Here is a 24,742-nt window from a genome sequence, read left to right on the forward strand (position 1 = left end):
CGAAGCAGGGTCCAGGCTCTCAAGCTGCCAGCACAGAGCACAACGCTGGGCTCAAACTCACAAACCGGGAGATCATGACCTGAACCAAATTTGGCTGCTCAACCAGTTGAGCTACCTAGACGCCCCGGTTTTATTTTTAAAGAAATTATTTTAAGAACATGAACTTCAAAGCCACATTAATCCCCTCTTTACTCCTAAAGCCCAGATAACCTTGAACTAGCGACTTTCCTTCCCCAAGCTCCGGTTTCCTTTGCATACAGTGAAAAATGGTGCGACCTGTTGTTGGTGTGAGAGCTCAAACAGATTACACAGACAGCCCATTGTTGGCTGGTCTGTTGTCTATCTTTTCATTCCCTTATGTGGGTTATACTCAGTACTAGATAATTTTTTTCTTTTCAGTTAACATGGTACAAGGGCATGATTACAAAGTTGCAGCGCTGCAGTTATTCTGCCATTACGTCCTTGAACATTTCAGCTCGTTTCCAATTTTTCCATCATTATAAGACAGTCCCCTGAGGAATTATCCGGCAGCAACAGGCCAGGTTCCTACTGGGGCAAAGGTCTCATTTCTAAGCTGTAATCAGCGAACTCAGAAAACTATTTCCGGTTGCCCTTAGTAAAGATGGCGGAAATACTGGCGTCACCGCCAGTCAGGCTGCGGCATCAATGCCCTTGCCAAACATGGTGGCCTCGCGCCCGCCCCCTTGACTTCCTTCTGTCCGGTCACTCCCGAGTACAACTCAGTGGCGGAGGTGGCAGAGATGGCGGTTTCTCTCAGGTTCCGAGATCTGCTGATACGGCGTGAGTCACCTCGGCCTCTGGGAGTCCTTAGCTCTGTCGTGCTGTCGTAGCCACCGTAGGGTGGGGAAGCCTGTCCCGGGTCACGGTCTGAGCGCTTTCAACAGGGGTGCACGTGCTTCCAGCCAAAGAGCTCCCTAATTCTGCAGGCCTGTGTCTTACAATAGGGTGACTGACAGCTTGGTATTCCCAGTCTGGGGTCCCTCCTTCCCATGCTAAATGGTCCGAAGTAGTGCAGGCACTGGGGCCACTGACAAGTGCACTTCTAATCTTCAAGTTGTTTTTGTTTTTGTTTTTTAAGTTTATTTATTTTGAGAGAGACAGAGAGCGAGTGGGGGTGAGGTGGCACAGCACGGGCGGGGGGGCGGCCGCCAGCCAAGGAGAGAAAGAATCCTAAGCAGGCTCTGCGCTGTGAGCGCAGAGCCCAGTTTGGGGCTCGAACTCACGAATAGTGAGATCATGACCTGAGCCAAAACCAAGAGCCCAAGGCTTAGCCGACTGAGCCACCCACGCGCCCCTGCCCTGAGGTTTCTTAGGGGCCTGTGTTCCCCAATCTGACATCACTGGGAAGTAATGTGTGCCGTCTGCCCTTGATGGGTCTGTGACCCCAACCTGGGGTCATCAAAGGCTCTTCTTTCCTTTGTCTCCCCAGGCCTGATGGCTCCCACTCCTCGGGGTCTCAGCCTTAGCCTTCGCCCCATGAGCTCCAACGCACAAGAAGAGGCCCCCAAAGAAGCGCCAGACCACAGCTATGAGTCCCTTCGAGTGACCGCTGCTCAGAAACACATTCTCCACGTGCAGCTCAACCGGCCTGAGAAGAGAAATGCCATCAACAAGGCCTGCTGGAGGTAGGGCCTGCAGATCACCGAGGCCTGCCTGCAGGAGGAGGCAGGGGCTGAGGGAGTGGGCAGGGGTGGGGGGTGGGGGTCAGGTGACCTGAGGGCAGGGGATAAGCAGCCCTTTTCTCCTTGCCCCTCCACAGAGAGCTGGTGGAGTGCTTCAACAAGATAGCGCAAGACCCTGACTGCCGGGCTGTGGTGATCTCTGGTGCAGGAAAACTGTTCACTTCAGGTACCAGGTGCTCTCCACCCCCACCCCTGCCACTGCTCCTGGCAATGGAACAATGTTTGTTTTTTGTTTTTTTTTTTAACGTTTATTTATTTTTGAGAGAGACACACACAGAACGCAACTGGGGGAAGGGCAGAGAGAGAGGGAGACACAATCCAAAACAGGCTCCAAGCTGTCGGCACAGAGCTCAACACAGGGCTTGAACCCATGACCCGTGAGATCATGACCTGAGCCGAAGTCGGATGCTTAACTGACTTAGCCACTCGGGTGCCCCCAAACAATGCTTCTTAATTAAGGTTTTAACCAGCTTCTAACTTCCACTTTTATCTTTTTTTTTTCTCTTTAATTTAAAACATTCAAATCTCAAAGTTAGTCCAACAGAATATGGACAGGATGATGGGCTTTGAAGTCTGATCTTGACCAAGGCCCTTAACCTCTCGGTTGTTGTTTTTTTTTCATGTCATTGAAGTGTATTATAATAAGATGCTTTCATATAATTATTTAACACACACAAGCTGATTTCCAATTACATGTCTGTTCAAAGTTTTATTGTGCCACAGGACTGTTCTTCAGACAGGATCATTTCCCCTGACCACATTCACTGACTCCTTTGTCATCGCTATTCTGCTTGTGAAGCCCATCCGGTGATCTTTTTTTTTTTTAATTTCAGATACTGTAGTTTTCGGTTCTCAAATTTCCATTTGGTTCTTTTTTATATTTCGCCGTTTCTCCACTGAAGTTGCGTATCTCGTTATTTGTCGCAAGCATGTTTTTCTTTGCACTGTTGATCATAGTTATAACCACTGTTTTAAAACTCTTTAAAGCTTACCCATTTATTTTGAGAAAGCAAGAGCAAAAGAGAACGAACAGGGGAGGGGCAGAGAGAGAGGGGGAGAGAGAGAATCCCAAGTAGGCCCCGCGTTGTCAGCACAGAGCCCGATGCGGGCTCTCGATCTCATAGACCGTGAGATCATGAGCTGAGCCAAAATCAAGAGTTGGCACTTGGCTGAGCCACCCAGGTGCCTGTTTCCCGATTCCAACATCTGGGTGACTTTGGGGTCAATCCTTGTTCATCGTCTTTTCTCTTGAACAACTGGGTCTCATCCTTCTTTTTGTTTGCATTTGGAATAAGTTTGGATTGTACCCTGGATATTGGACTATGGAAAGACGTGGGAACTTGGATGCTATCCTGGACCCGGCAGAGAGGGTGGAGGTTCCTGTGTTAGCGGCCGAGTTGGAATCAGTTTTTAAATCTCTTGCTGGGCTGCATGCATGGTTCATGGGTCAGGAAGAGATTTGGGCAGAGCTTATCCACAGAATTTGGGGCTCCCCTCTCTGGCTCTCTCTTCTTTTCTGGAATTTCCCCCCACACTTTCCAGCAGCTACGGTCACCCTGGACTCTGTTTTCTGGTTCTTCAAGCACCACTTGCAACCTCGCCTCAGTCTAGAAACTGTAACAACCCCCACCTCACTTGGTGCCAGTCCCTTCTTTTAAGTGCTAACTTCCTAGGGCGCCTGGGTGGCTCCGTCGGTTGAGCGTCCTGACTCTTGGTCTTGAACTCAGGGTCATGAGTTCAAGCCCTGCGTTGGGCTCTGCGCTGGGTGTGAAGCCTGCTTTAAAAAAAAAAAAAAGAGGGGCGCCTGGGTGGCTCAGTCAGTTGGGCGTCTGACTTCGGCTCAGGTCATGATCTCGCGGTCCAGGAGTTCGAGCCCCGCATCGGGCTCTGGGCTGACAGCTCAGAGCCTGGAACCTGTTTCAGATTCTGTGTCTCCCTCTCTCTCTGACCCTCTCCTGCTCATCCTCTGTCTCTCTCTGTCTCAAAAATAAATAAATGCTAAAAAAAAAAAAATTAAAAAAAAAAAAAAAGAAAGAAATTAAGTGATGATGTCCTCCGTCCTCCAGAATCTGCCCCATGCTGTCGGGCAGTGGTTTATATCTTGTCCACCCACACCATGCGTGCAGTTGTCATAGATGGGCAGGTCCGTAACATATTACGCATATGTAATATATGGATATACGCATATACAGGTCCGTACATATATTATATGTATTATGTATATAATTATGTATATTTTTAAGAGCTCGAGGGAGCGAGGGGCAGAGAGAAAGGGAGAGAGAGAGAGAGAGCGCGCGGAGCTGACGAAGGGGCCCGATTTCACGAAACTCAAGATCGTGACCTGAGCCAAAGTCGGACGCTTCACCGACGGAGCCACCCAGGCACTCCGAGTAGTTCGTACCTTAGAGGGGGACACCTGATCCCATGGTCTGGGGTCCTTTACTGCGAGGGGTTGGAAAAGCCAGGGTGTGCGCGTCCCGGTGGTGCAGGGAAGCCAGAAAAGCCACTGAAAGGAGGTGTCCCGAGTGCCAAGCTGGGCTTGCTCCGGGAGTCAGCATGGGTTCTGCGGAGTCGCCCAGGCTTCACAGACGTGGGCGCAGAAGCCAGCAGGTGCCGAAATGGTAACTGTGATGCCATTAGTGGGGTGTGAAGGGCCTCTGGGGCTGTCTCTCGCCTTTAATTGTTGCCATCTCTCCATCACCTCTCAGGAGGGTGTTACCCCCATTTTGTGCAGGAGAAACCCAAGGCCCAGAGGAGGAAGTGGCCTGGCCAAGGCTGGGGGCGGGGGCGCGATCCTGTCTTCCGCGTATTTAACGTGCACCAAGTCAGCCCTACCCCTCAGCCCCAGATTCTCAGGTCTCACTTATTTCAACCAGCTGTGGAGGCAGTGAAGCCCCAGAGGATTGGGGATGTAGCCAGATGTGGGAATGGTTTTCCTGGTTTGTCAGATAGCATCGTTCAGAGGCAAAGGGACGAGAAGGATGAACCCCAGGAAGAAAAAAGTGAAGGATGATTCTGCTCAGAATCATCTCCTGGCAACGCCTCCCTCAGAGAACAAGCCAGAGTTTGCCCCCTGGCCGGTGAGGCCCCATACCCTCTGCCCCGTAAAGCTCTCCAACCTTGGCTCTTCCCACTTTCCCCTTCACTCACTACACTGCAGCGATGCTGACCGCCCCCGTGCTCCTCATACAGCCCAGGGGCATTCCTACCACAGGACCTTTGCGCTGGCCCTTTCTGGCATTTGGAACTCTGATCCCAGCTAGCCCCATAGCTCCCTCCCTCTCCTTCCTCAGATCTTCACTCAAAAGTCACTTTGTCAATGAGAGGGTCCATGACCACCCCATTTAATACTGCAACAGCCCTCACTGCACACACACACACACACACACACACACACACACACACACATTCCATTCCACTTCCCTGATGTAATTTTCTTTTAGCACTGTCACCACCCGACAAAATGTATTTTCTTATTCGTTTGTCTTCCCCCCACTGAGGGGCAGCTCAGTGAGGGCAGGGACTGTTGTCTATACTGTTCGCTTACTGAACACCTCCTGTGCCCTGGGCTCAGTTTAGGCACTGGGGATGCGGGAGTGGGCAGACAGAAAGAGAGACAGAAAGTGAGATAGAGGATGACGGGGCTGCTGTTTAGCCCGCGTGGCTGAGGTGGGCTTCTCTGAGGAGATGACTTTCGGGCTGTGGCCTGGACAGAATGATGGGGTCAGTCTTCTTCTTCTTCTTTTTTTTTTTTAAGTGTATCTGTTTATTTAGAGAGATAGAGAGCAGAGGAGGGACAGAGAGAGAGAGGGAGAGAGAGAATCCCAAGCAGGCTCTGCACAGTCAGTGTGGAGCCTGACACGGGGCTCGAACTCAACGAGCCACACGAGATCGTGCCCTGAGCTGAAACCAAGAGTCACATGCTTCACCGACGGAGCCACCCAGGCGGCCCTGGGACGGTTGGAGGCCTCTGTGCCCAAAGGAATGGGCTAGGGACAGTGTTCAGGAGGGCTGGTAAGGTCCCGGCACATACCTTGTATTTTCTTCTAAGTAAGTGCGGTGGGAGGGAAGAAAAGGCCCCCTGACATGCTCACAAGTTCTCTTGGCTGTGTGTGGGAAATGGTCGGGGCAGGGAACAGGGAGCCCAGGAGAAAGTATTTTAGCCAGAGTAGAGGTCATGGAGAAGGATTAGTGGAGCAAAGGTTAGACTTGGGATCGTCTTGCAGTTGGAGCCACGAAAACTTGCTCTCTCTTTCTCGTCTTCTCCCTGAGGGACCATTCCCACCACTGACTCCTGCCAAAAGCCTGTCTCCTGTGCCATCTGGCATAATGGTGACAAGCATGACCTCTGGAGCCAGTGCCTGGTCCCGGGCTTACAATTCCAGTGCCATTACTCACAAGCCAGTGTGACCTTGGGCAAGTGACTTTAATGTCCGGTGCCTCAGTTTACTCCCAGTAAAACTGGCGATGGTAATAGCCACCTCATAGGGTCGTTGTGAGGATAAAGTGAGTAACGGCCCTATCAATGTCAGCGTTTATGTATTTCACACCCCATATGCGATCCCTGGCAAAGCCCTGTGTGAGCGGCTTTCTCGAAACACTGGCGGTGGTTTGGGGGTTCAAATCTGCCAAGTCTGAGTTCTGACCGCTAGTTGGGGCAGTGGATGGGGAGGGAGGGTGCCTGGGCGGGGGGGGGGGGGGGGGGTGGACTACGTGAGTCTCCTCGTGCCTCCCCACCAGGCATCGACCTCATGGACATGGCTTCGGATATCCTCCAGCCCCAAGGAGATGATGTGGCCCGCATGAGCTGGCAGCTCCGTAACCTCATCAGCAGATACCAAGAGAGCTTCAATGTCATCGAGAAGGTGCAGGGGCAGGCAGGGCACCACCCCCAGCCCCCTCCACCTCTTCCAGACCAGCCCTGACCACCACCCACTTCCGTTCCCTTACAGTGCCCTAAACCGGTGATCGCCGCCATCCACGGGGCCTGTATTGGTGCGGGTGAGTACGCAGACACCCGCCACGCATCCGGGCACCCACGCTGGCCGGGCGCCTATTGGCTGCCGCCCTTCCGCCTCGGCCAGTGACCGCCAGCCTCAGATCAGTTGCTAGCTCAACTCGGTCCAGGGGTGCGACCCCACCACCTGGGAGGAGGGGTTGGTTCATGTGGTTGCTTAATGCCCCTGGCCTCCACCTCGCAGGCGTGGACCTCGTCACTGCTTGTGACATCCGGTACTGTGCCCAGGATACTTTCTTCCAGGTGAAGGTGAGCCATCCTCCCCGAGCTTCTGTGTCCTCGGATCTTGCATAGAGCTGGGCAGGGAGTGGCTCGGTGGGGGCAGAGCAGTGACAGGGGAGGCTAAGGGAGCGGGGGGAGAGGGAGGGGGAGAAGGGAGGGCTCAGAGTGAGCCCGGAGGGCTTCACGGAAGAGTCAAGCAGAACTGCACCTTAAAAAGTAACACTTTGGCCATGAAGGAAGTCAAGGGGAGGCCATGCATCTACATGGGGTTAGGAGTGAGTAAAGGTACGGGGGTGGAGATGCGGCTGGGGTTGCTGCTGGGATCAGTCCTGGAGAGGACGCAGACAAGATGGAACCCGTAGAGGCAGGAAGGGGGTCAGATGGGCAGAGTTTGAGGGATTCCCTCTGGAGGTAGACGTGGCCGACCCTAAGAAGTTGGGAGGGCAGAGGAATTGGGAAGTGGGCTGTATTCTAGGCTGAAAGAAGTTACCTGGGTGAAAGCATGTGGATGGCAATGAAATGGGGTATTGGGGGGGGGGGGGGGCAGTCTCTGAGGTGGGTGTGGAATGTGCCTCTACAATAAATGCGGGATTTCACTGGCACTGAGGTTACACGGTGGGGGGCAGTATCGGGCACAGACAAAGCCATGATACCGTGGTCCGCCCCAGGAGGTGGACATAGGTTTGGCAGCTGATGTGGGAACGCTGCAGCGACTGCCCAAAGTCATCGGAAACCAGAGGTGAGCGGAGCAGCCGAGGGAGGGGACCCCGGGCATCTCCCGGGCCAGGATGAGGGCCGTCCCCTGATAGGCTTTCCCCGCTTTCTTGCAGCCTGGTCAACGAGCTGGCCTTCACTTCCCGCAAGATGATGGCTGATGAGGCCCTGGGCAGTGGTCTGGTCAGGTAGGGGCTGAGGCCTGGGCTGGTTGAAGGCTCGGGCCAACCTGGGCAGGGCTCTTTGGGTCCCCGTGTATCTTCACAGATTCCACTCTCTGGGTGGTCAATTCTTTATTCTGGGGTCCAGTGCCCTGCTCTGATTGGTCTCTCTCACTGGGCGGTTTCCCGCTTTCCACTGTGGTTGGCCGATTCTTCATCCGTGGGAACCTTCCCAGAACCCCCACACCCCATTACGGATTCCCTTCGTCCGCAGCCGGGTGTTGCCAAACAAGGAGGACATGCTTGAGGCAGCCTTCACCCTGGCGGAAGAGATTTCCGCCAAGAGCCCTGTGGCAGTGCAGAGCACCAAAGTCAACCTGATCTACTCCCGCAACCATTCCGTGGCCGAGAGTCTCAACTACGTGGTAAGGCTCTCCGTCCAGCCAATCACAGCCCCTCTCCAGTCCCAGAGCGACCAATCAGGGCCCCTGCAAGCAGACCTCTGCAGGCCTTGCCCTCCGATTGGCGTGCTGTCTCTTCTCTGTTTTTCATTGGCCCAACTCCATTCCCTGCCCTTGCCATTATGCTCCACCCTCTTCATCCAGGCCACCTGGAACATGAGCATGCTGCAAACCCAGGACATCGTTAAGTCTGTCCAGGCTGCATTGGAGAAGAAGGACCTGAAGAGCGTGAACTTCTCCAAGCTCTGAGAGCCCCCAAGGGCCAGGCCTCGCCCTTTGTCCCACCTCATGCCGTTTCCTCATCCACAGAGAAGGAGGATTAGTGAGGATCGTCGTCTCCGTGCCTTCATGCCTGATTTCCAATTTATAGCTGGGACACTGATTTCCTCATGCCCAGGGCTTTATCTTCACCCAAACAATAAAGGTACTTAAGGAACCCGGTGTCTTTATTGCAAAGAGAGGAGAGGCAGCAAGGAGCCAAGATGCGCCTATGCCCACGGCCCTCAGCGGTGCTGAATGTTGGGGACAGAGATTTGGCCAATGGGAATGGGAGCCACGCAGGCGATGCCCATTCAGAGCTGGCAGTGGGCAGCCCAGGGCCAATAGAAAGTCTGGCAGGGGTGGGGCAAGCAAAAGTCAGTGCCTTCTGCAGGCCTAAGGGCTGTGGCTGGTCCCCCTGCCTGCTCCAGGCTCCAGAGCTCCGTTCACCCTGCCTGGCACCCACTCACTGCATAGCCTAATGGGATGCGACGCTAGAGTCTGGCTAGAGTTCTGCTGACACCCAGTCTCGGGCCAACTGCCTCATTTCTTTAAGCTTCAGGTTTTCATGTCCGTAGATAAGCCCAACCTCCTGGGTTTATGTTTAGAACGAGTACAAGAGGCCAAGGATTAATTTAACGCCTTCTATGTGCCGAGTCCTGTTCTGAGCATTTATTCCCCGAGTGACTCCTTTCAAGGCTTCTGTGAGGTCGATACTACTAATAGCCCCATTTTACAGTTGGGCAAATCGGGAAATTGAGGTTCAGGCCAAACTAATGCAAGACCAAACAGCCAGGAAGTGGCCAAGGCAAGATCTGAACCCAGCACCCCTGGCTCCAGAAGCCGTGATCTATGCAGTCCAGGGCCCCCCGGGGTGGCTCATTCGGTTGGGCAGCCGACTTCAGCTCTCGTGGTTTGTGAGTTCGAGCCCCGCATCCGGCTCTGTGCTGACAGCCCGGAGCCTGCTTGGGATCTGTGTCTCCCTCTCTCTGTGCCCCTCCCCCTGCTCGTGCTCTGTCAAAAATGAGTAAATGCTAAGAAATTTTTTAATTAATTATTTAATTAATTAAAAACTATACAGTGCAGTGTGCACGGGTCCGGCATGCAGTGGGCATGCAAATGCCTTCCGCAGTTCCTAAGAGTGTCCAGGGCATCCAGCTCCTCCCTTTCACCCACTCCCATTGCCCATCTGTCACAGGTCGCGCCTGCAGCCTTGCCCTGCCCAACCCTCCTGGACTCACCCTCCCTCTGCTAACAAAGGTCTGGGCAGGCTTTTATGGGCTCTGATAAGGCCCTGGCGGGGCTGAAGTTCACTACACTTCCTCTTTGCGGAAGGGCCTGAAGGAGGGGGCTCTGACCTGAGTCCTCCTGACCTGACCCAGATAGATGAACTGGGTTCTGACTGGTTACCAGTGAGGCTAGTAAGAAAGGGGACACGAGGGGGTGCCCTAGAAAAAGATGGGAGCCGGGAATGCCCGGAAGAGGGGCCCTGTGGACCCTGCCCCGCCAGCCACTCCCTTATCCTCCGGTATAAGAGCCACCCCCCTCCTGCCGTCTGCCACCATTCCCCGCTCCTGCACCTCTTCTCACCCGACGACGACGACGAGCCACCAGCCCAGCCTCTCAAGATGGCCTATGTCCCCGTACCCGGCTACCAGCCCACCTACAACCCGGTGAGATAGCGGCCCGGGCCCCAACCGCAGGCCCCGGCTTAGTTTCACCCTGAACCCCACACACCAATTTCCTCTCCTGATTCCTCAGAGGTGCCCTCGCCCCCAACCTTGACTCTGATTTACCCGATACTGACCCTGGGGCTTGATTTACTCCCATCCTGACGCCCTGGCTCTTCATAGCCACACCTGACGCTCCGCTCTCTTCACCTTCCCGCGGACCCTTCACCCCTAGTGTCCCAATGAGAGTGCGGGGGGCTTCTCGATGAGGGGTAAAGTCTCACCAGGCCCCTTCCACAGACTCTGCCCTACAACAAGCCCATCCCGGGTGGTCTCTGCATCGGAATGTCTGTTTACATCCAAGGAGTGGCTAGCGAGCACATGAAGAGGTAAGGCACTCCCCTCCGCCAGGCTAGGCTAGGAGGGGCTACAAACAGGGGCTTCTGCCCTAATGCAGAAGCCCTTCTTCCTTCCTGCTTGGGAAGGGGACCTCTGTGCCCCTGCACCCGATGGCCAAAGATCAACCCTAGCCCCTGGGACGTCCAGGACTCGGTGACCAGGAGCAGGGAGCCTGGGGGCTGGGAGGCGTCAGGGAGGCTCACGGAGAGAGGCAGCCCGGCCCGGGGAGCTGGGATGTTGGACTGGAATTGATGGGTGTGATAGCATGAATTCAGATCACAGCCTCTGGGCTCGGCCTGGCCAGCTCTGTCACTGGCCAACTGTGTGACCCGGGAAAGGCACCACGCCTCTCTGTGCTTTAGGTTCCTGGTTGTAGAATGGGATTGTCCTGAGGGTTCAATGCGTAAAACTGGAAAGTAAGCACTAAAATAAGTCTTAACATTTTTTTAGGGCCTTAAAATGGTGATAAAGATGGAAGCGAGCTGAAGGCATTGTTGTTTCTCGCTCGTTGGTGTTTTGGTCATTTTGTGCCCGCTGTGTGCCTGGGCACTGGGGACAGAGCAGTCGACAGGGCCGAGATCTCTGCCCACATGGAGCTGACATCCTAGTAGAGAGGAGAGGTGAAAGACAAAAATCAAATCTGTAATCAAAATCAAAAATCAAAGTGGTGATAAGTGCTAAGCAGACACACTGGGAAAGGAGTTGGGGAATGGATGTGGGGGGTGGGGAGGGACCCTGTGGCATTGTCCCTTTAAATAGCTTAGCGGGGTGGGAACACTTCAAAGACCCACAGAAGAGGAGGGAGGGAGCCTGGGAGTATAGGCGGATAGAAAGAACAGCCCTTGCAAAGGCCCTGAGGTGGGGGTGTGTGTGCCCAGTTTGGAATAACTTCAGGGATGCTGGCCCGAGGGAAGGGGTGGGTCGCGTGGGTTCCTAGGTCCCCCCTGGCTGCTGGTGGGGAAAGGCCTCCAGGTCAGGGAGGGAGCAGAGAGGTTCCTAGGACAGTGCCCGGCCCTTGGAAATGCAGGAGTCCCAGTGTGGTCTTATTTTAAGTTGGGGGAGGCTTGGGGCGGGGGGGGGGAGGGGGGCGTGGTCTGGTTAAGGGAAGGGAATGAGCATGGCAGTCCTCCTGGACTCCAGGGCACTACCCCCGCCCCCCTCTCTCGGGTCAGCAGTGCCCAAGTGTGCTGTCCCGTTTTGTCCTGGTCCCCCAACCCCCCTCCCGCCCCTTCGGGAAGTGAGAACTGGGTAGGTCTGAGCGGGCTTCCAGGAGGAGGGCCCGGTGAGCAGGCAGGTGGGGCCGGGGGAACAGCCCTTCCTGTCCCACCAGGTTCTCCGTGAACTTCGTGGCGGGGCAGCACCCGGGGTCAGATATCGCCTTCCACTTCAATCCCCGCTTCGATGGCTGGGACAAGGTGGTCTTCAACTCCATGCAAGGTGGCAAATGGGGCAGCGAGGAGAAGAAAAGGAGCATGCCTTTCCGCAAGGGCACCGCCTTTGAGCTGGTGTTCATGGTCCAGGCCGAGCACTACAAGGTCTGAGCTTGGGGGCGGGGCCTCCCTCCTCCCTAACCCCCCTTCCTCCTCCCCGCTGCCTCCCTCTCCCTCCCTCTCCACCTTCCTTCCTCCCTCTCTTCCTCTCTTCCAGCTGTACCTCCCCCTGCTCCCCCTCCTCCCCTTCTACTTCTCCCCCTTCTCCCCCTCCTTCTCCTCCCCTCCTCCCTCTCCCCTCCCCCTTCCCACCTCACTTTTTTCTTTTCCTTCTTTCCTGCCTATTAAACACTTTTTCTCTTAAACAATTTTTTTTTTTCTCACGTTCCTCATTCCTATTCCTCTACCGTGGGCAGCCTTGTCATGTTTAACGTTGATCGCTTTGTTCCTCTGCATTCTTGCAAAATGCTTATGCTTGCTCTTTCTTCTGGAGAACTCTGAACACACACAAGAGGAGGCGCGGGTGCAGTGACCCGCTGGTCCCCTTGGCCAGCTCCAGTGGTCGTGAGCTCCAGGCCCCTGTGTTTGCATCCTTCCCTGACGCTTCCCTCTCATCTGATTTAAAAGCAAATCCCAGATATAATTTCATTCATAAATATTTCAGTGTTTAAGAACATAGTCACAAGGCCGTTACCATACCTCAAGCACTGACAATTCTTCCTGGGGCCCTCACATCCTGTCAGCCGTCCGGTGACCTCATAAATACCTTAAGGTGTGTTGTTGTTTTAAAGTTTGTTTTGAGAGAGAGAGGGAGCATGAGGGCAAGGGCTCAAGCAGACGAGGGGCAGAGAAAGAGGGAGCGAGAGAGAATCCTGAGCAGGCTCCGCACTGTCAGCACAGAGCCCAACACAGGCCTCGAACCCACGAACTGTGAGATCATGACCTGAGTCTTGTCTGCACTTTGTTTGACTCCGCCTCCGGATAAGGCCCACACGCTGTGACTGATTACTATGATGCAAGTATTTTTTTAAGTTTATTTTATTTTTGAGAGAGAGAGAGAGAGAGAGAGAGCACATGCTCGCGTGCCGGTGGGGGAGGATCAGAGAGAGGGAGACAGAGAATCCGAAGCAGGCTCTGAGCTGTCAGCACAGAGCCAGAGATGGGGCTTGAACCCACGAACTGAACCATGAGATCATGACCCGAGCTGAAGCTGGACGCTTTCACTGACTGAGCCACCCAGGTGCCCCTATGCAAGTATTTTTAATTTTCTTAATTTTTTAATTCTATTAAGCTTTATTTACAACAAATTTTTTATGCCTGTTTATTTTTGAGATGGAGAGAGAAAGAGGGTGAGCGGGGGAGGGGCAGAGAGAGAGAGAGAGAGGGAGACACCAAATCCGAAGCAGGCTCCAGTCTCCGAGCTGTCAGCACAGAGTCGGACGCGGGGCTTGAACCCACAAACCGTGAAATCGTGACCTGAGCCGAAGTCGGACGCTTAACCGACGGAGCCACCTGGGTGCATCGCAAGTATTTTTTAAAATGTGTTACTGAAGTGCACAAAAGAGTGCGAGCCATGTGTACAGAGCTTGCTGGTGTTTCACAAAGACAACATACCCGTGGCACCAGCACCTAAGTCCAGAAATAAGACTCCTCCGGAGCTGGCTGTCAGCCCCATGCCCCCTGCCTGGCGCCATAAATAGAACCGTGAGGACATCAAGGACGCTGAGATATGATAACAAGGCTCCACACAGGATTTCCACAACGCCTTTGACATGCCTGGCTGGGTTTTAATGTTCCCTCCAAAGGCTCAGAGAGGTGGAATGACTTCCCCGAGGTCACACAGCCAACGCGTCAGAGCTAGACTCGGGCCCATCTCCTTTGGCGCCGAAACCAAAACTCTGACTTGATTATCTCGCGATCGATGGCTCTCCTGGCTACATTCTCCATTGTCTCCCAACCACCGGTCTCTGAGCTGCCCCTTGACCCCGGCTTGACCTCCGACCTGCAGACTCCGAGATTCCTGACTCTGTGGCTATCCCAGCTCGTCCCCAAGACGCGTCTCCGAGTTAAAAAGATCTCTGTTGCCTGCTTCCTGTTTCTGCTTTCCCAAGGTCATGGGGGCTGACTCTGACCTCACCCCCTGCCCTCCAGGTGGTGGTAAATGGAAATCCCTTCTATGAGTTTGGGCACCGGCTGCCCCTGCAGATGGTCACCCACCTGCAAGTGGATGGGGACCTGGAGCTTCAATCAATCAATTTCATTGGCGGCAACCCCCCGCCAAGCCAGGTGGGTGGCGTCTCCTCACTTATGTGCCTGCTTCCTTCCTTAATTCATTCCCTCACTCCTTTATTTCCCCGAGCACCTGCTCCGTGCCAGGCCCTTCGCTGGCTGAGCCACAGACTCAGAGGCAACTAAGACAATCCACTGGGAAGACAAGACATTTCCCCAGGCAGTGTTGGCTCTAAGCGGTCAAGGCCGGGGTGGGAGACAGGAGGTTTGGGGAGTCCGAGGGGAAGGCTTCTGGGAGGAGGAGGAAGTCCGTCAGCTGAGTCAAGGAGCAAAGATAAGGAGGAACAAAAGCCACGGGGAATAGTAGGCGAGTCCATGAGAAGTTGCCCAACATTGCTAGTCACCGGAGAGAAACTCACTTCAAGTCACAACGAGCTCCCCCCCCCCCCCCCCCAACGAGAAGAGCTGTCGAGGGAAAGGCACACAATAGCGATTGTGGGCGAGGCTGGGGGAACTGGCCCGACACTCCCCTGGAAATGACTGGGCAGCGTCTGCGAAAGCTGAGCGGAGACACACGCGATGACCTAGAAACCCCATTCCCACGTCCACAGTGGACAGACAGGCACCAAAACACCCATAGCAGCACTCGGATTCTAGACGCCAGCCATGTCCTTCAGCTGAGGGCTCTCTACTCCCCAGCCTGTACGCCCCCGTCCCCCACCTCCTCGGGGAAAGTGCTCTGATGATCATCGGACCCATTTTACAGATGGGGGAACCGAGGCACAGAGACAGGAGGAAGCAGGACCAGGGAGGGCGCAAGAGTAGAATGCACCAGGCTCACCCTAAAGGGGTGCAGGGTCACTGTGTCCCGAAGATCCCTAAACGTGGCAATTTCCTCTCCATTAATGAGCCACCTGGGTGCCACTCTTTGACCCCAGAGTCCTCTTGGACCGCGGTCGTGGGGCTGCCCTGGGCAGGCATCCTTGACACCCCCCACCCCCAGGCCCTAGTTTGGGGTCTCCCTCATTGCCTGCCTTCCTACACACATTGCCTTTGTGCCCACAGACACCCATGGGCACGCCGGCAAACCTAGTAAGTACCTGTCGATGGGTGATGGAATTCTTGTGGTGGGGGCTTGGTGGCCTGAAGGACCCCCCAGCCCCCCTCACCATTTCTGCCTTCCATTCATCTGTATAGGGTCCTGGATACACCCAGCAACTGCCAAGTAACCTGCCTGTAAGTGGGAGAATTGGGTGGCCACTTGGGGTGGGGGGGGAGGGGTGGTGAGAAGTGCGAGGGGGGTCAAGGAGGTGGGCCCCCCCGTTGTACTAATCCAGCACCCAGAGATACACCTGCACATAGTTGGTGCGCCATAAATATTTGTCAAATATTCTAGAATAACACCTCTCCTTCCTCACCTCACAGACCATGGAGGGACCCCCAATCTTCAACCCGGTAACGTGTCCCGTGGGCGTTTAGGGCTCTGTGGTGGGCAGTTTGTGGGGAAGCCAGAGCCGACGGTGGGCAGGGGGGCTCTGAGAGGGTGGGAAATAGAGTGGGCAGAGGGTGTTGGGGCGGGAGGCGGGGAGAGGGTGGGGCTGGTGGCCAGAGTGGGGAGGGGACGGGAGTTGGGGACATTTCCTAGGAGTGGGCACCCCTCTCTGAAAATTTGTCCCTGCCTCTGGCTTCTGGTGACCTGAGAGGTGACAGGACCCCATGTTCTCCGCCCACAGCCCGTGCCATTCAGGAGGATCTTGCAAGGGGGGCTTACGGCCCGAAGAACCATCATAGTCAAGGGCTTTATACCCCCTACAGGCAAGAGGTACCCAGTCTGCACTGAAGCGGGGATCCTCAGCCCGCTTCCTCCTTCAGACCCAGGAGTCTGGGCCCCGGCCCCCTCCTCCCTCGGAGAACCAGGCACTGGCCCCCGTGTGACTCCCACCTCCTTCCCTCCCTGCCTTCAGCTTTGCGATCAACTTCATCGTGGGGTCCACGGGGGACATGGCTCTGCACATTAACTCCCGTCTGACCGAGGATACCGTGGTCCGGAACAGCTACCTGAATGGTTCGTGGGGATCCGAGGAGAGGAAGATCTCCTACAACCCATTTGGTCCTGGGAAATTCTTTGATGTGAGTCGGGGGTCTCTTTCGCCCCCTTCCCTCCAGAGCCTATGTCCTGGCCCTAGCCTCAAGCCTGCCCTCTCCCTGCAGCTGTCCATTCGCTGTGGCATAGATCGCTTCAAGGTTTACGCCAACGGCCAGCACCTCTTCGACTATTCCCATCGCTTCTCGGCCTTCCAGAACGTGGACGTCCTAGAGATCCAGGGTGATATCAACTTGTCCTATATCCAGATCTGATCTATTCCCAGAGCCATAACTCTTGGGGACACAGAGAGAAAGAGCCCACAGGACTCTCTTCTAAGCCCTTAATAAAATGTCTGAGGGTGTCTCATGCGTGTCCGTCACGTCCGTATCGCTGTTCCTTCCTTCCTTGGTTTGATCATACACTGTCCATTCAGCCACCTCATCACCTGTCCATCGATCTTCCCATCACAATAAATCTAGGAATATTCCAGACACAGATCTTGGGCTTGAAGTGTATCAACTCATTTGCTCCTCACAAAAACACCAGGAGATAGGACTATTATTATCGTACCTCTGGAAAAGATGAGGAAACGGGCAAATTAAAATAAAGCAGGGGCGCCTGCGTGGCTCCGTCAGCTGGGCTGAGAGCTCAGAGCCTGGAGCCTGCTTTCGATTCTGTGTCTCTCTCTCTCTCTCTCTGCCCCTCCCCTGCTCACGGTCTGTTTCTCTCTTTCTCTCAAAAAGAAAAAAAAAAAAAAGTTAAATAAACATTAAAAAAATTTTTAAGTAAAGCAAATTGCCCAAGGTCACACGGCACATAAATGGCAGAATGAGGATTCAAATCAAGGTGGTCTGGGTACACTCTTGGTCACTATACAACCCATTTTTCCATCCGTCCATGTATCCACCTGTCCATTCATCCATCACCACATCCATAAATCTCTCCAAACATCCATCCAAGCATATGTTCATCTATCCACCTAAATACACAGTCAAGGACGCCTGGCTGGCTCCGTCGGTGGGGCAGCAACTCTTGACCTCGAGGTTGTGAGTTCGAGCCCCACATCGGATGTAGACATTACTTTTTTTTTTAATTAAAAGAAATTCTTTTTAGAACTTTTATTTATTTACTTTGAGAGAGAGAGAACAAGAGAGAGCAAGAGTTGTGGGGTGGTGGGGGGAGAGCAGAGGGAGAGAGAGAGAGAGAGAGAGAGAGAGAGAGACTCCCAAGCAGATTCCATGCTCAGTGTGGAGCCTGCCACAGGGCTCCATCCCACAACCCTCACAATGTGACCCAAGAGGAAATCAAGAGTTGGACGCTCAACTGACTGAACCACCCAGGCGTCCCAGAGATTACTTAAAAATTTTTTTTGAAAATCTAAAACACAAAAAAACAAATAAACATCCAACCATTCGTCCACTCACCGTCACCTAACTCTCCACCTATCCAGCCGTTTGTACATCCATTCATCACCCAACCCTTCACTCAGCCATCTGACCATCCATCCATTCAAACATCTAACCATTTATTTATTCACTCATCCGTCTGTCTGTCCATTCAGCCATCCTGACATCCAACTTGCATTCACTCATTGATCTGTTCATCTCTCCATTTGTCCGTGCAATTCTCTGCCTTCCATCACATCCATCCATCCATCCATCCATCTATCCATCTCTCCATGCGCCATTGATCCCTCTGACTAGGCATCGATTTCTTCATTCTCTACCTATCATGTCATCCATCCATATCTTTATGATATATTCTTCTATTCATTTCCAACTATTTGTCCATTCATTTACCATTTCCTCTCTCCATCTGTCCACTAACCATCTACCATCCAGCCAATCATCCTCTTACCACCACACCCTTGCATGGATTTAATCATTTGTTCATTTGTTTACACTTTCATTCACCCATTCATTCATTCCTTTGTCATTTCCTCACTTGTTCACCTATCCGTTTATCCAGGCATTTCTCCGTGTCTATTCATTTGTTCGTTCGTTCATTCATTGTTTATTGTCTCATTTATTCCCTTAATCTAGTTCTCAAAAGTGGCTGTACATTGCAATCATCTGGGGAGATTTAATTAAAAAAATTTTTTTAGAGAGGGGGAAGGGGCAGAGCGGGGGATGGGGGGGGAATAGAGGATCCAAAGCGGGCTCCTCGCTGACAGCAGGAAGCCCCATGTGGGGCTCTAACTAACCAACTAAGAGATTATGAAGTTGGATGCTTAGGGCAGCCACTACCCAGGTTGGCATGTCCCAGGGATGTCAGCGGAGGAACAAATCAGTAGCAGAGCCTGGAGGGGCTCAGCAAGAGGGATGGAAGACCTGGAGAGGTCATGTTTGGTTTTCTATCGCTGCTGCAGCATGTTTGAAGAAATATGGCTACAGACTTGCCAAAGTTCACAAAAGCCATTAATCTACAGATCCAAGAAGTTTAATGACTTGCAAATAGGATAAATACAAAGAGATCCACACCTAGACCCATTATTGTCAAACTGCTGTAAAAAACATAAAAGACAGAAAACCTTGAAAGCAGGAAGTGAAGAACAGCTCGTCTTGTACAGCGTTAACAGCAGTACAATTAATAGCTACCTTTTTATAGAAACAATGAAGGTCAGGGGCGCCTGGGTGGCTCAATCGGTTATGCATCTGACCTTGGTTTTGGCCCACGTCATGATCTCACAGTTCATGAGTTCGAGCCTTGCATCAGACTCTGTGCTGACAGCGCAGAGGCAGCTTCGGATCCTCCGCCTTCCTCTCTCCCTGCCCCTCCCCTGCTCTCCCTCTCTCTCTCTCAAAAATAAATAAGCATTAAGAAAAAAAAAAAAAAAACCAAAAAAAAAAAACCCAACAACCAAGGTCTTTGGGATCAGAGAAGATCAGAAAGGAGCTGAGCAGTTTCATGACTCAGTCAAGGCGCTAAAAGAAAAAGAAAACTATCAACAAATACTTCTATCTTCAACAAAACTGTATTTCAAAACCGAAAGCAAAATAAGGACAGTCCCAGATAAACAAAAGCTGACAATTCATTGTTAACAGAGCTGCCCTCTAGGGAATGCTAAAGGAAGTCCTTCACACTGAAAGAAACTGACATCAAACAGAAACTCAAATCCCCGGGGAGAAATGGGCCCCAGAAATTAGAAGTATGTAGATAGATATTTTTTTAATGATATAAATATATGTTTTCTGTTTACTTCTTTTGATTTCTTTTAAAATACGATTGTATAAAGTGAAGGTGATAATACTAAGTTGTAGGGTACATAGCACATCTCTATGTTATATATATGACAATAATACCACACAAGGCGGGGGCAGGGGGGGAATAGGGATGTACGGAGCAATGCTGCTATATTTTACTGGAATTAAATCAGTTTTGGGGCGCCTGGGTGGCTCAGTGAATTAAGTGTCCGACTCTTGATTTCAGCTCAGGTCATGATCTCACGGTTTGTGAGTCTGAGCCCTGCGTGGGGCTCCATGCTGTCAACATGGAGCCAGCTTGGGATTCTCTCTCTCTCCCTCTCTCTGCCTCTTCCCTGCTCACGCTCTCTCTCTTTCTCTCTCTCAAGATAGATAAATAAACTTAAAAAAAATCTTTAAAAGAAAAATGAAGTTGACCGTCATAAGTAAAGAGGTACATTGTAATCACTAGACTGACCACTCAAAAACCAGCTTTCAAAAAATACTGCTAAAAAAACCAATAGAGGAATTTAAACGGTCCACTAAGAATTGTTTAACACAAAAGAAGGTAGTGACAGATTAACAGAGAGTAAAAACAAAGAGCAAAAAAGGCAGCCGTAAAGCCAGTTGTATCAATAATTACACCAAGTGTGAATGAAATAAATACTCCTATCAAAGGGCAGAGACTGCACTAACGAATCAAAAAAGCAGCCATTAGGCAATGCGGACATGCAGGAGCCTGGCTGTGTTCCCATAAAACTTGAGTCATGGGGGCGTCTGGGTGGCTCAGTCAATTGAGACTCAGACTTCAGCTCAGGTCATGATCTCATGGTTCGTGAGTTCAAGTCCCTCATCAGGCTCACTGCTGTCAGTGCAGAATCCACTTCAGATCGTCTGTGTCCCTCTCTCTCTGTCCCTCCCCTGTTCATACTCTCTCTCTCAAAGATAAATAAAACATTACAAAAAAACAAAAACAAAAACCAAAACCTTGAGTTATGGGTACTGAGACTTGAATTCCATATAATTTTTAGTGTTTTAGTGTTTTGAAATATCCTTTCTTTTATGTTTTCACCTATTTAAAAATGTAAAACCTATTCTTAGCCTGTGAGCCATACTCAATCAGACAATGGGTGAGTTTGGCCACAGCAATAGTTTGGAAAGCTTCTTTCAGATGACTGCAACTCCACATATGTTTGAATGTAACTCCATGGAAAATCAGAGCCACACCACCCTAAGTAGGCCACTCCTGGATCCTAATTTCAGAAACCGTGTAAGATCATACAAATGTTATGGTGCTAAGTTACGGAGTAACAGAAGCCTGCTTCTGTTTCTGTGTCTCCCTCTCTCTCTGCCCCTCACCCATTCGCACTGTCTTTCTCTGCCTTTCAAAAAAAAAATGAATAAATGTTAAAAAAATTTTTTTAATAATAAAAAAAAAAAAGAAAGCAAGATCCAAGTATATGCTGTCTATAAAAGATACACTTTTGGGGAGCCTGGGTGGCTCAGTCGGTTGGGCGACTGACTTCAGCTCAGGTCACATGATCTCTCAGTTTGTGAGTTCAAGCCCCACATTGGGCTCTGTGCTGACAGTTCAGAGCCTGGAGCCTGCTTCGGATTCTGTGTCTCCCTCTCTCCCTGCTCCTCCCCAACTGCATTCTCTCTCTCTCTCTCTCTCTCTCTCTCTCTCAAAAATAAATAAACATTAAAAAAGATTAAGAGAAAAGACACACTTTAGATCTAAGACACCAGTAAGTTGAATGTAAATGGATGAGAAAAGATATATCATGCCAAGAGTAACCATGAGAGAGTAAGAAGGACAGAGTTACTCTCAGACACAATAGATGTAAAAGAAATTGTACTAGAGACAAAGAGGGACTTTTTTTTTCAACGTTTATTTATTTTTGGGACAGAGAGAGACAGAGCATGAACGGGGGAGGGGCAGAGAGAGAGGGAGACACAGAATGGGAAACAGGCTCCAGGCTCTGAGCCATCAGCCCAGAGCCTGACGCGGGGCTCGAACTCACGCACCGCGAGATCGTGACCTGGCTGAAGTCGGACGCTTAACCGACTGCGCCACCCAGGCGCCCCTAAAGAGGGACATTTTGTAATGATAAAAGGGACAATCCATCAGATACACACACACACACACACACACACACACACACACACGTACATATATAGTAAATACATCATATATATATATATACATATCAAGTAAAAATGTATACTAACAAGAGATCCCAAAATGCATGACAAATAGACTATTGAACAGCTATTAAGTTGTAGTAACCCTCTTTTAGCAATTGATAGAACAACCAGACAGAAATTAGTAAGGATTGAGAATACATAGACACTATCAATCACTTTACCTAACAGCTAACACTCCGCTTACCAAAAGCAGGACACACACACACTATTTTCAAGCACGCTTGGAAATTCTCCAGAGTAGACCAGAAAATAAGGCCATAAAATAAGTCGTAATAAATGTATGCAAATTGAAATCATAGAAAGTATGTTCTCTGACCTTAATGGAATTATGTTGGAAGCCAACCATAAAGAGAAATTTAGGAAATCTCCAAGTATGTAGAAATTAAACACCCTTCTAGGGGCGCCTGGGTGGCTCAGTTGGTGGAGCGTCCGACTTCAGCTCGAGTCGTGATCCCACAGTTCATGAGTTTGAGCCCCCACATCAGGCTCTCTGTTGTCAGCACAGAGCCCTATTTGGATCCTCTGTCCCCCTCTCTCTCTGCTCCTCCCTGCTCACTCTCTATCTCACAAAAATAATAAACATTAAATAAAAACACCCTTCCAGATGACCCATGTGTCAAAGAAGAAATCAAGAGCTGGGTCGCCTGGTGGGCTCATTCCATAGAGTGTGACTCTTGATCTCGAGGTCATGAGTTTGAACCCCATGTTGGGTGTAGACATGACTTAAAAATAAAATCTTAATGGGGCGCCTGGGTGGCTCAAGTCGGTTGAGTGTCTGACTTCGGCTCAGGTCATGATCTCACCGTTCATGGGTTCAAGTCCTGTGTTGGGGTCTGTGCTGACAGCGCGGGGCCTGGAGCCTGCTTCGGATTCTGTGTCTCCTCTCTCTCTCCCCCTCCCCCACTCTTGCTCTGTCTCTCAAAAATAAATAAATGTTAAAAAATAAAAATAAAAATCTTAAAAAAAAGAAGAAATCAATAGTTAACATTTTTTTGAATCCTTACTATGTGTTAGTCACTGGGCTAACCGTTCTTTCAATCCTTAAAACCACCCACTGAGGCAGAGATTCTTATTTACCTTTTTAAAAGTTTATTTATTGGGGCGCCTGGGTGGCGCAGTCGGTTAAGCGTCCGACTTCAGCCAGGTCACGATCTCGCGCTCTGTGAGTTCGAGCCCCGCGTCGGGCTCTGGCTGATGGCTCGGAGCCTGGAGCCTGTTTCCAATTCTGTGTCTCCCTCTCTCTCTGCCCCTCCCCCGTTCATGCTCTGTCTCTCTCTGTCCCAAAAATAAATAAATGTTGAAAAATTTAAAAAAAAAAAAAAAGTTTATTTATTTATTAAGATTCTTTTACTATTTTTTTAATGCTTGCTTATTTTTGAGAAACAGAGACATAGCATGAGCAGGGGAGGAGCAGAGAGAGGGAGACACAGAATCAGAAGCAGGCTCCAGGCTCTGAGCTGTGCCTGACGCTGGGCTTGAACTCAAGGACTCTGAGATCATGACCTGAGCCGAAGTTGAACACTCAACCAACCGAGCCACCCAGGTGCCCCAAGCCTCCAACTCTTGATCTCAGTTCAGGTCAAGATCTCAGGGTTTGGGAGTTCCCGCCCCCCCCCCCCCCCCCCCCATCTGGGGCTCCATGCTGACAGCCAGGATCCTGCTTGGGATTCTTCCCCTCTCTCTCTCCTCCCCCACTCATGCCCTCTCTGTTTCTGTCTCTCTCTGTCTCTCTCAAAATAAATAATAAACTTAAAAAAAAAATGGAGTAGACTCTTTTCTGTCTGGCATACAGAATTAAAATAATTTTTTTTCCTACCACCCATTCCAGAGTATGTCGACAACATGTTTCCTGATCACCTTCAAACACTCTATTGTGTATTTTCCACAAACAAGAACATTCTCCTGATTGTCCACTTTAAGGCAAAGGTGAAAATCAAGAAATTAACAGGGATAGATCACTACCATCTAATCCGGGGACCCCAACCACCTTTTTTTTTTTTTTTTAATGTTTATTTATTTTTGAGAGATAGAGCACGAACCAGGGAGGGCCAGACACAGAAGGAGACACAGAATCGGAAGCGGGCTGCAAGCTCCAGGCTCTGAGCAGTCAGGAGAGAGCTTGAGGGGGGTGGGGAAGAACTGAACTCCCTGAACTGCGAGATCATGACCTGAGCCCAAGTCAGACAACTACCTGAGCCACTGAGGCACCCCTCTGACCACCTTTGACAGTTCTGCCAATAACTACAATTTCTCTCCACTGCTATCTGTGGAAATTTACACCCTACCCATGTGTTATCTCTAGAAACACTTTTGTTAATTACAACTACTTGACATTGGCAAATAAAAATGAATGCTAAGTCATTCAACAATGAGCCCTGGGGAGCTAGGGGAATTCAGACTTTCTCGGGTCCACCACTGCAAGAGGGGACCCTTCCTTACACCATCCCACCCAAAGAGACAGTCTCAAGGGCTCGGTGTGGGGAGGGTGGTTTCCCCGGAAGGATCTCAGGGGCAGAAAATGGGTCCTGAAAAGGCTCAGACCCTACGCTCTGCTTCCTGTCAGCTCAGGAACGATCCTCTGCTTGTGAGGACTGCAAAGCCCACAGCAGCCCAGGGAAAGGGAAGTCTGTCACCTCTGGGGCGGGCTCCAAGCGTGGGACAGCCCGCCTGGGGCGTAGGTGGGGATTGTCCCGGGCTCTGGATCCTAGCCTATCATGCGACACTGGAGCTCTGCCACCCGGCGGGGCTCCTTCCCACGGCTGAGGGAGACGGGACCTGCAGGGTGGCGACTCAGACAGCCCAAAACCAGAAATGCACCGACTGCGGGTGGGGGGGTGACTGGGCGTCTGCGTGTGAGCGCCCACTACCCCGACTCCCTGGTTGTCACTCGGGCAGGGCCAGGGGCACAGGTAGAAAGAAAGGTGGGAAGGGGGCTCCTGAGCGCGCAGAGACCCAGAGGACTGGTTGAGGTGACCCCTGCCTCCGCACCGCGCCACCCCCCC

General features: G+C 51.6%; 2 protein-coding genes across 2 annotated transcripts; both read left to right on the forward strand.

The window, feature by feature from the left end:
• Window positions 1-669: 669 nt before the first annotated feature.
• ECH1 (enoyl-CoA hydratase 1) lies at window positions 670-8,714 on the forward strand. The gene is made up of 10 exons (XM_040445937.1): window positions 670-801; window positions 1,451-1,646; window positions 1,781-1,869; window positions 6,444-6,568; window positions 6,656-6,704; window positions 6,905-6,969; window positions 7,611-7,681; window positions 7,773-7,844; window positions 8,092-8,242; window positions 8,423-8,714. Exons 1-10 carry the CDS (start codon window positions 762-764, stop codon window positions 8,525-8,527), a joined length of 963 nt encoding a protein of 320 aa, XP_040301871.1. The 5' UTR covers window positions 670-761; the 3' UTR covers window positions 8,528-8,714.
• A 909-nt stretch (window positions 8,715-9,623) lies between these two features.
• On the forward strand, window positions 9,624-16,847 carry LGALS4 (galectin 4). The gene is made up of 9 exons (XM_040445939.1): window positions 9,624-10,209; window positions 10,507-10,595; window positions 11,936-12,140; window positions 14,187-14,321; window positions 15,462-15,500; window positions 15,690-15,719; window positions 15,998-16,086; window positions 16,229-16,394; window positions 16,476-16,847. Exons 1-9 carry the CDS (start codon window positions 10,165-10,167, stop codon window positions 16,620-16,622), a joined length of 945 nt encoding a protein of 314 aa, XP_040301873.1. The 5' UTR covers window positions 9,624-10,164; the 3' UTR covers window positions 16,623-16,847.
• The last annotated feature ends 7,895 nt before the right edge of the window (window positions 16,848-24,742 follow it).

This window comes from Herpailurus yagouaroundi, unplaced genomic scaffold, assembly GCF_014898765.1.
Source record: "Herpailurus yagouaroundi ecotype Mexico unplaced genomic scaffold, PumYag 194, whole genome shotgun sequence".
Classification (NCBI taxonomy): domain Eukaryota; kingdom Metazoa; phylum Chordata; class Mammalia; order Carnivora; family Felidae; genus Herpailurus; species Herpailurus yagouaroundi.

Coding starts and splice junctions, on each gene's coding strand:
- ECH1 (XM_040445937.1), top strand. CDS start 762: ATGGCGGTTTCTCTCAGGTTCCGAGATCTGCTGATACGGC. Junction 802..1,450: donor CCGAGATCTGCTGATACGGC/GTGAGTCACCTC, acceptor TTGTCTCCCCAG/GCCTGATGGCTCCCACTCCT. Junction 1,870..6,443: donor AGGAAAACTGTTCACTTCAG/GTACCAGGTGCT, acceptor CCTCCCCACCAG/GCATCGACCTCATGGACATG.
- LGALS4 (XM_040445939.1), top strand. CDS start 10,165: ATGGCCTATGTCCCCGTACCCGGCTACCAGCCCACCTACAACCCG. Junction 15,720..15,997: donor GACCCCCAATCTTCAACCCG/GTAACGTGTCCC, acceptor CTCCGCCCACAG/CCCGTGCCATTCAGGAGGAT. Junction 16,395..16,475: donor GTCCTGGGAAATTCTTTGAT/GTGAGTCGGGGG, acceptor CTCTCCCTGCAG/CTGTCCATTCGCTGTGGCAT.